Genomic DNA, 10,960 nt, shown 5'->3' with positions numbered 1-10,960 from the left:
GGATATTTTTCCTCTATCTACTCACACCTACCATTGATTAAATTAACATCTTACGTTCATATGTTATTGGTTCCTTTCTTCCTTATCTCTTTGAGGATGGCCAATGAGCTAAATATTATTGGAGTCGTCTATGAAGGTTGAGGAATTGTGTGGATGGTTAATAAAATAAATTTCAAAAAATCTTGTAAATTCAGGTTTTGAACCATGTTTTTGATGATGGAAATAAATTCCATCTAAAACACTTAAAATTATGAATTTCCATAATTTTTACGAAAAAAATCCCTATCAAATTTTTTCAAAATAAAACCAAAATTTCCATGACTTTCAAAATAAAAATATAAACTACAACACTATTATGCTCCCCCGATTCTTCCCCACCTTTGAGTGAGTGACGTACCTTATTTGTTCACCGCATGCTAAACGAAGGCTTTGTTTGCATGCTTTACGTCTCTATATTTGAATTTCATGTTACATTTTTACCTAACGTGCCAAAGATTTCAATTTTAATAATCTTTATTGGAATAACTTTTGGGATGGAGGGTCCGTAAAGTTTGAATAGAGTTTCATGTAGACCGTTTCTTGGTCACATTATATGTGGGCGTCTGTAGTGTTCTAGAATGACATATTTTCAACCCTAATGTAGATTTTGTTCACATGGCGTGGCATAAGGGTTGGTCACTCTATACGGTGCGTATCTCTAATGTTCCAGAATGATATTTTGTCAATACTACGGAAGGTTTGGTTCACACGACTCTGAATAAGCGCCATTTTTGTATGAGGATACGCTGTTTTCTCTGGAGAAAAGTTTAGTGCTCCGACCTTCCAGAATGCCTTTTTATGCCACGGCAATTAATATTTACAAGTTTATTGAACTACTAATATTAATACGCGGGGCCGTATATGTTTACCATTTTTGTGTGACGGTAGGTTGTATTTTTAGAAAAGTTTAGTGCTCCCACATTCCAGAATGCTCCTTTATGCCACGACAACAACCAATATTTATAAGTTATTAATCTAACCTAGTTTTAATTTAATTAGATTGTGTTTTTTTCTAGAAAATCATGAAAATTTTGGTAATATTTTGATAAATTTTAGTAAGATATTTGTAAAGTTAAATTAAAATTGTTAAAGCTCAAGATTTTATGTGTTTTAATGTTTTTGAGATTTTGAATGATTTAAAAGTTTTAAATAATACTGAACCCATAAACATTGTTTTTACAAAATTAATTAAAATTTATTTACCAAAATTCAGATAAAAAATAACGGCAAGAACTAACAGGCATACCATTGGACATTAAATGCCCGACTACATGCGACCCGATAGCTGTTTAACACACGCGCGGTGATAGATAAATAAAAAATAAACATGTGTATGTTAAACAACTATCAAAGACACATGTAACGGGACATTTAATACACAATGATATACCCATTACCTCTGGCCAAAAATAACAGTCCAAACAATTCCTCTACATCCGTACACTTGTCCACTAATAATCTGAGCAGTATCTGCCCACAATGAAATTTAAGCAAATACATTATGCCACCCACAGCAAGATTTAAGCAAATACATTATGCCACCGTTCACACGTGTAAATCTAACTTCGCAATAAATTCAAGAGGCGTGCGGTATCGTGTGTATTATTGACTTTCAAAGTCAACTGACATGGCTGCTCTATGTGGACTACGTAGCAGTTGTGGAATTTTTTTAACAATGTTGTTCGGACGCTGCTGTCGGCTCAATAGAGAATCCAGTGGTTACGGAGTTATATTGAGCCTTTCTTTCCCTCAATTAATTCGAGCCTAACAGGGGATCATTGGTGATTTGGCTGTTTTTTGAGCTCTTGAGTTGTCACCAGTACGGAGATGGAAGAATTTCGCAGGATATATTGCAGCTTAATCTGTTCTCTATTGTTCATGTTCATGCTGATCCACTGCTTGGTAAACGGCCAGAATGGGGATGGATTCTTCAGCACCAACACAACGTGGTCTCTTTCCGACGAAAGTACAATGGTCGGCTCCTTGAATCTCAACAATGAAGATAACTCCACTGCAATTCTCATCACGCATATCGTTTACCAGAGTCTCGGTTCCCAAATCAAATCCTGGTCCTTCTTGAGTTTTGTCGAAACCAGAGAGAGCAAATATGTTCTATCCATCGTGGTCTCGGGCTCGTTTTTGCAGCAAAATGGGGAGGTTGTGTGGGCGGCCAATGGAGACAAGCCCGTCTCGCGCAATGGGTTGCTGGAGCTGCAGTCTGATGGGAATCTGGTGCTCTCCGACTCCATTAATGGCGGGTCATCGACTTCTGGTAGGAGAACCATATGGTCGACAAACACAGGCGGAAAGGGGTTCACGGGGATGAGACTGATCGGTGGCGGTGTGCTACAAATTCTCGGTAAAGCAAACGCCACTCTCTGGCAAAGCAGCGATAATCCCACCGATACGCTTCTGCTTGGCCAATTCCTCCGCGTAGGGCAAGCGCTGGTTAGCCGATCGTCCGCTTATAATCTTTCACACGGCATATATAGCCTGCAAGTGAGGTCTGGGGGTCTGGGACTCTATGTCAACGGATCTGATTCTGCGTCCTCGGAACTCTACTGGATGTGGAATGTCTACAATAAGAGCGCCCTCACTCTGGACCAAAATTGCTCAGGTATTTCCTTCAGTGTATCTATTTCTTGGCCTGATTCAAGTTTCGGTTTGAAGTTTCTACAGTCTACGACTACCAATACATCCAATATGTGCAATATTTCATCTTTTACTCCGAATTATTATTTCTCTAGCGCTGTCAAAGCCAAGCCGAATTCATCGTCGGATGCCGTGTACATAAGGCTGGATTACGATGGAAATCTGAGAGGATATGCAGCCGGAATTGCAGAGCCTTTCCAACTGTTGTCTGAAGCGATGAGTAGATGCCAATTGCCGAGCGCTTGTGGCAACTATGGGGTTTGCTCTCAAGAGATTCCACAATGTAAATGTCCCAACAATGGTACACATCACATAGGAAATCAATACAATTTCAATGGATCAGGCTGTGCATTATCTGAGAAACCCAGCTGCGGCAACGTTAATGCAAGCAGCTGGCAGATGTTTTCTCTAGCGGGAATGGAATATTATCGTAACCGGTATGCCGTTCCTCTTAATATGTCTACAAAGGAAAAATGTTCAGACTACTGCTTAAAAAATTGTTCGTGTATAGCTTCCTTCTACGTGGGCCAATCCAAATCTTGTTTCGTCGTTTCGTCTCAGCTCGGGACACTTGCAGAGACCTCGAACCAGAGCAATTTTGTTTTCATCAAAGTGCGAAATAGTGATATAATCAGGAATCCAAAGGCCTCAAAGCATGGCAGTAATTCCTACAAAGTGGCTGTTGGGGTCGGAGTCGGTTTGTTCGCAGCTGCAGTGATTTTAATTTTCTTTTTTCCTTTCAGGACTTGCCGGAAATCGAAACCAGAATCGGGCTTTTCCGGGACAGAACTTTCAAGTGGAGGTATGTACAGTATGTCCGAAGTGATGGCGAAGAAATTCTCGTACAAAGAAATTAGGACAATTACAAGAAGTTTTGGTAAGGTCCTGGGATCCGGCGGGTTCGGAACAGTGTATGAGGGCGTGCTTGAAGATGGGACTATGGTAGCAGTCAAGAGGCTCGAGATCGCTAGGCAAGGTGAGAAGGAATTTTACTCAGAGATTGCGATATTGGGCACAATCCATCACTGGAATTTGGTGCAACTCTTGGGTTTCTGCTCGCAGGGATCTCACAAGATTCTCATCTACGAACACATGCCCAACAGTTCCTTGGACCGATGGCTTTTCGACGACAGTAAGATAAGCTTCCTGACTTGGCCAATTAGATTCAATATCGTATTGGGCACTGCTCGTGGCCTGGCTTACTTACATCAAGAATGTCGGTATAAGATTATTCATCTGGATGTCAAGCCTCAGAACATTCTTCTCGACGAGAATTTCGTGGCCAAGGTCTCCGATTTCGGCTTGGCTACGCTCATGAGCCGAAAAGATAGTGGCGTGGTGACCACCATGAGAGGCACTCCCGGCTACCTCGCTCCAGAGTGGCTTCTGGAATGCGCCATCACTGAGAAGAGCGATGTGTACAGTTTCGGCATGGTGGTTCTCGAGATTGTTGCAGGGCGCAAGAACTACACGAAGGTTGCTGATTCCGATAAGTGTTACTTCCCTGCTTGGGCGCTTTCAATGGCTGTTAATTGCAGAGAGATGGAGGTGATTGATTCGAGACTTGCTAGTGATTATGATTTTGATAGAAAGCAAGCGATCAGAGTATTGAAGATCGGGTTTCTGTGCATACAAGAGGATGCCCATTCTAGACCTTCGATGGGGGCGGTAGTGCAGATGCTGGAAGGAGAGAAGGCGATTCCGGATCTACCTCTGCAAGAGAACTTTCACTTTGCCATAGCTAAGAGAATGGACCCGAATTCAAGATTACCGTCCCGTCGCAGTAATTTGGATGATGTATATTCATCCATCAAATCTTTATCAGCAAGATAGACACACGGTGACTGAAATTTGTAATGTCTTTTCCTTAACTCAGACTTTGGTTCAATTCATAAAATCCCATAGCCCACAGTTAAATATTTAAAGTCAAGGGCATCCAGAAGATCTTAGGATGCTTGGTCAATTTTATGACGATTTGTAAAGATCTTAGGATGCTTGGTCAATTTTATGACGATCTGTAAAGGTAATTCAGCAGAAGAGGCCTTCACCATCATTGCTCAATTATATATATATATACTTAAACTGTTAATCATTCCTTAATATTCTTGTTTGGAAAATGGCAAACCCTAATCAACAGAATACACAATATTTGGATTTTCAAGATTCCACAATCTCTTTTGAAGTTGCGTTTTCCTCCTCTCTGAATACCACAACTTTTGGATATTCATGTACACAAAATGTCTACGGAACTTGAAATCGCTGCCGTGCTGCACCATTCGAGAAATCTGATTTTGGAAATTCGTGCGATCATGTGGATGCTTGGATAAAGCAATCGCGATGTTGACATTGCACTGCAAAGTCATAAACGCGGACAAAATTGCTTGACAGTGAGGATGACTTATTACGTGTCGTTAATGGTAAAGGGAAGGAAGCTTGGTTGTCCTTAAAAAACGATGATGATTTAACATCAGCATATAGAATGGATGTTCACTATCCTCATTACTCATTTGACAACTGAATTATGATGGATTTTCCTACCATGTTAAAATAAATAATAATTTTATTTTATGCTTTTGTAAATAAAATATTTAAAAGTTAATTAAGTTGTGTTATTTCTTTAATTTATATAAATTAATCAAAATAAAAAATAACTTATTTTAATTAATTTATATAAATTAAAAAAACATCATATTAATTTTTTATACACCTCAATACAAAAATATAAAATTAAATTAAAAGCATAGCAATCGAACATAAATCATTTTTCTCTCTAATCTTATTTGTTCAGAGTTGACACTTGTCCCTCTTAAAATAAAATTAAAATATTCTCAAAACAAAGTTGGTTATAATAAAAAAGAAAAATGAATATGCCAAGCATGTTTAGTTAGGTAATGAAATTAAGTAATTCGAAGTAAAAAATTGTGAGTAAAATCTTTAAACATTATAGTTTTCAAAAATAGTTCAACACCAAATTTAAATAAACTATTTGAAGATTTATACCAACCAATTTATGTGGATAGCAACTTCATACATATCAATATATAGAAAAAAAATGTTAAAAGAAAATATTCAATGTGAGTTATCAATAAAATATTTTAATACGAATTAATGTTGATGTATAATTAATTAATATATTAATAACAAAAAGACCATTTTAATATGTTTCAATACCCACGTTTTGTAAAATATTTTAGTGTCAATTAAGTATATATTATATATTGTTTTAAAAAAATCATGTATATGTTATATAAAGTGTTGAAATTGTAGCAAGGAAAAAGCTCAATGTTGACTTGTGCATTAGTCAAATTGACTAATTGGATTTTCCACATAAATGACTTGGATTGTAGTTAACTTGTGTGACATGGTCTTCTCTCCTAGTTAGATGAGTAAATTCAAGTTTTTAGGCTATGATTATAGTTGTGCATGTAAAGATTGCTAAGATTTAGCAATCTAGTTGAGTTATTGTTAGTTCAACTTAGTTAATTGAGCTATAGTCATTATTTGAGTCAATTGAAGGTCAATTGAGTAATTAAGACTATTGTTAACTCACTCATCTCTCAATTAACTAGTCAATCAGCCAAAAATAGACCAAGGCATGCATGGAATTTGAGTTGCCTAGTTGGGGTGGAGGAAAAGGCATGTTTGTATTTATAATTGTATACTATTGAGTGTGCAATGAATTTTCACTTGAGCAAGTGATCAATTCCTCAAGCTATTACGCAAGGAAATAGGAGGTTGGTTGAGGGGTAGCTCGAATTTCATGGCCTAGAAGGATTGAATGAAAGTAGTGTTTGATGACAATGGTGTGTTAAACTATGTGAAAATTGATATTGCAAAACCTCCATAGTTGGATGCAAAACAATTAGCCCAATGGAAGAAGGATGTTGCAGAGACCAGGAGAATTCTTCTGGGAGGTATGTGAGACCATGTGGTCTCAAATATCCATGGCAAAGAGACACCATTAGCTATGTGGAAGACCCTCACTGAGCTATTTGAAAATAGCAGTGAAATCAAAAAACTTGGTTTTCTGAACAAATTGAGGATTGAAGCCAATGGGTATGATGTAGTCTTCCACAATGGGAAGTCTACCTCAAGCATTTTTCTTCAGGTTAGATCAAGCAAATTGGTGTTAGGATTGAGAGCCTATACAAATTAGAGGAAGGTGCATGTGCAGCCTTGAGGAGTAAGGTAAAAATTCCTTAGAGTAGAAATGTGATGGTTCAGTAAGAGCATGATAGAGCTCTCAAGATGGAACCTTCTAGTTCAGAGGGAGCAATTGCAGCCATACCTCCAGGAGTGAGGTGGGGAAATGTAGAGCCCTAGTCCCAAAGTTGCAAAGGTTTGGGTAGGGTCCATAGGAGAGAAGTAGCAATTGCAGTATACTCCTCTCATGGATCATTACCCTTTGTTGGAAACCAAGAAAATACTGAGGAGGGGTGAATCAGAACTGTAGCAATTTTACCAATTCAAAATTTCTTTTTACTTTGTGTGAGAATAATAATATAGTAAAAATAACTTTCAACAATAAATATGATAAACAACTACTTCATAAATCAATGGAACATTCAAGAAACAAATAACTTCAAAAATTGCTTCTCCATTTTATTCATAGGGTAGGCTACAACTTGCAAATACAATGCTTTGACTATAACCAGTGGGAAGCTACAAATTCCTAATTTATCAACTAAAATTGAATGGAGCTACAACCTCAACTATTCTCTAGCACCCACTGGAAGGAGAACCAACCCCTAATCAGTAAGATACAACTCACTTTTGACACTCATTGTTCCATCTTTCATCCATTTTCACACTAGGATCAATGACTGCCTTCTCTCCTTTCAAAAAAAACAATTTATCTTAGTCACCTCTCAAAAACACCTACAAAAATCACCATACCAACACCTCATTGCACCATAAGCTCTATATAAAAAACAATTGTACACCTTCTGCTTGATTAGGCTTGCTTTTATAGATTTTTCTTTTTGCTAACTTTGGCTTTGTTTATTTTTGAATTTGTGCATGAAGCCTTATTTTTTTCCTTTGTCGTGTTGTCTTTTGTCCTCTGACTACTCTCCATCAAATTGTCGACCTTTCCTTGAGCTTCTGGGCTAAAAAACTGAGTTATTCTGTTGATTTCTTCAATTTTTGCCCTTTTTAATAGGCTTTAGCAGTGCACCTAGAAATTTTATCTGTTGTTCAACGACTTAATGCCAAAAAATGCAGTCAAACTAGTAGTCCCACCAAGCATGCTTCTTACTCACTCATGTTGCCACTAGGCTTCAATCTCCACCACAAATGCTAGCTCCCGACTTTTCTTTTCATTTCATTGTTGACAAACCTTGATGCTAGGTGCAACATTTTTTCTATATGCTCATAAGGCCTTTGCGACCCTTTTTAATATTAAAAAAGAAAATGCTGTCAAAACATATTGCTTTGCCTTTTTTTCCCTTTAACCCCTTTTCTCTTAGCCCTTTACCTTTTTTTTTCACCATAAGGATGGGTCTCTACGACCACTGGTTTAAGCCTTGGGCACTAAGCCCTTCCAATTCTTGTTAGGAGTATTTTTTTCTTTTGTTAATGGCTCCTCGCTATTGGTCATTCTTCTATGAAAAGTGACTGAGGAACAATTCTTAGCTGCTTCCAAGAGCTTCCACAACTCTTTTCAGCTACCACGACCCAGGTCTCATTTCTATGTGAAACAATCTAAGGGTTGGGTCCTTGTGCTAAGCCCAGAACTCCCAAACCTGGTGAATTCCATTTATGTGTGTGTTAACAAACTAGCTAGGGTCTCCCTTCCAAGTTGACATGTCCGTGGAGACCTCCTAATGCTCTCTCCATTGTCTGTCGCTCCGCTTTCATGGCCCAGTGCCTTTTTCCCAACGCCACCACTAAATGCACAACATTGAATCTTTTGAGCTCATGTCTTGTAAATGAGTTGTCCCGTGGGGTCCTTCTAAAATTCCCTGATTGGTTGTTTCCCTGTGTTGTTTATCGATGTGTCCTGGTGCTTGCCTCCCGGAAATACCTCTTGTGCATCACTAAAAAACAATCGGGCTCCTGCTAGCGGGATCACGTCACTCCTGCCACATGTCGACCTTTGAGTGGTGACACATTTCACCTAGAAATGGGCCCTTTGGGTTCCAAAAAACCTTGAATCTGCCTGCCACATTTCCATGCTAATGTCGCCATAAAACGCTATCTTGGCCAATCATGAGTTGCCACTAGTCTTCTTGGAGGAGAGAGAAAAGGTCCTCTGAGGCCTTATTTGTGACCATTTCCTTTGTTATTTTGTCTTTGGCCTTACTAGCCCTTTTCTTTATTTTTCTGCAAAAACCTCTGGGTTGGATCTCCTCTGGGATGCCCCCTTTTTATTCCTCCAAGCGATCACAGCTGGGTGGGATCCACATGCTTTGTTACATCTAGACACTTAGTCATGTGCTCTCTAAACAAACCTCTCAGAATTCCTTTTTGGGCTACCATTGTCGGTGGGCTCCACGTGCTCAATGCATCCCAACACTTTTCACTTGTGCCACATTTGAAACCTTTGGGCTGCCTCCACCAGACCAGCCTGTACTATGGGCTTCACTGCTCACTTGCCATTGGAAAACGCTGTAGTTTTCATGTCCCGACAACTCCCACAAGGTCACTTGGACTTGGGCACCAAAAGAATTTCGTCGGGGTGTATCTTTCAGGGTAAACTCATCGAGTGGGCTCCGCTTGTGGTCCAACCCACTGCTCCCACATCTGCCCAAAGATCTCGCTTGGACGCTCCACTTTCTTGCTGCTGAGTTTGGTATTTAATCCAACTTTGGCTACACGCCAAAGGCTCCAACTACCTTTAACTCTGCTATGAAGACCTTGGCACCACCAAACTTTGTCTGGCTCTATCTTTTGATTTAGGAGGCCTTTTTAGGGCTTCCATATACCTTTGGAAATATATTCAGAGCTCCAACCATCTAGGTGGCTTACACCTACATATGAAATGATCTACTCCTCTGGAATTGGCTCCAAAGCTACTGCATTGATTCTAATCTTTTGCCCTTCTTATGTGCCTGAAACCTTCTCCTTGAGGTATTTCCTTCACACTTGTGCCTCTTGCTACCACTTGCCATCACTGGACACTTTTTTTTCATCACCATGTTGCCATCAATGACAACATATCTCAACAATATCCCCCTTTGGCATTGATGGCAACACAAAAATCAAACAAAAATCCATTGGCTTTTCACAAACACCGAAGGCAATTGATTGTTGTTCCCCCTAAGATAACTAATATTGGTGTTGTAGTACTGTTGTTGGTATTGTTATCACCATGGATCTCCCTACTAATTTTTGTTTGATTTCTAGAGCCCTCTCTTCCCTTTTAACATCAATGTCAAAGGAAACCACCATGCTCCCCCTGTCACTATGCTTCTCCTATCTACAAATATTTCTCTTTCATGTTGATCCTTGTGGACCTGGAAGCTTCACCAATATATGCTAAAAAATATACTAGCTTGCTTGCTTCCTCTTAGAGGAGGAGCTAGTGAATGGAGGCAAAAGGAATGACTCCCAATCTTTTCCTTAAGCACTTGAACTATTCTCTAGGGAGTGGATTTGTAAAGATATCAACAACTTGTTCTTTTGTGGGAACATACTCGAGCTTCACAATCTGAGCTGCAATCTACTCCCTCAAGAAATGATACTTGATGGAGATATGTTTGGTCCTAGAGTGAAAGAATAGATTCTTTGACATGATGATTGCACTTGTGTTGTCACAAATAATGGGTATCAGTTGATCATAAGACACTTGTACATCCTGCAAATTTTGTTTCATTCATAGAAGTTGAGTACAATAGGATGATGTTGCAATATATTCTACTTCAATTATAGATAAGGAAATAGATGCTTTCTTCTTACTCAACCATGAGACTAGACAGTCTCTAAGAAAGAAAGCACCACCACTTGTGCTCTTTCTATCATCCAAATCACCTGCCCAATCAGCATCAATATAAATAATAAATGTTTTTTTTTTTTTTTTAATCTCTATGGTACCATAGTCCATAGTCCATTATTTCTCTGAGATATCTGAGAATTCTTTTAGCTACTAATAGATGTCTTTATATAGGAGCTACTTGAAATATTCCAACTATTGCAACAACTTGCATGATGTCCGGCCTTGAATCTATGAGATATAAAAGGATTCCAATGATGGATCTATATAAGGTCTGGTCCACTGCTGGTGTCTCATCCATCTTGTTGATATTGCAACTTGTCACCAATGGAGTGC

General features: G+C 38.8%; 1 protein-coding gene across 1 annotated transcript; it reads left to right on the top strand.

The window, feature by feature from the left end:
• Positions 1–1,689: 1,689 nt before the first annotated feature.
• On the top strand, positions 1,690–4,824 carry LOC149167230 (G-type lectin S-receptor-like serine/threonine-protein kinase SD2-5). Its single transcript, XM_089432904.1, has one exon. The coding sequence runs from the start codon at positions 1,867–1,869 to the stop codon at positions 4,522–4,524; it is 2,658 nt and encodes an 885-aa protein (XP_089289030.1). The 5' UTR covers positions 1,690–1,866; the 3' UTR covers positions 4,525–4,824.
• The last annotated feature ends 6,136 nt before the right edge of the window (positions 4,825–10,960 follow it).

The sequence above is a fragment of the Pinus tabuliformis genome, chromosome 5_1, assembly GCF_031772625.1.
Source record: "Pinus tabuliformis cultivar Carrire ecotype Pingquan chromosome 5_1, CPIR1, whole genome shotgun sequence".
NCBI lineage: Eukaryota > Viridiplantae > Streptophyta > Pinopsida > Pinales > Pinaceae > Pinus > Pinus tabuliformis.
Note: the sequence above shows the minus strand (reverse complement) of the source record. Positions and strands in the feature narration are given on the sequence as shown.

What these genes read in the sequence shown, in the direction of transcription:
- LOC149167230 (XM_089432904.1), top strand. Translation starts at nt 1,867, where the DNA reads ATGGAAGAATTTCGCAGGATATATTGCAGCTTAATCTGTTCTCTATTG.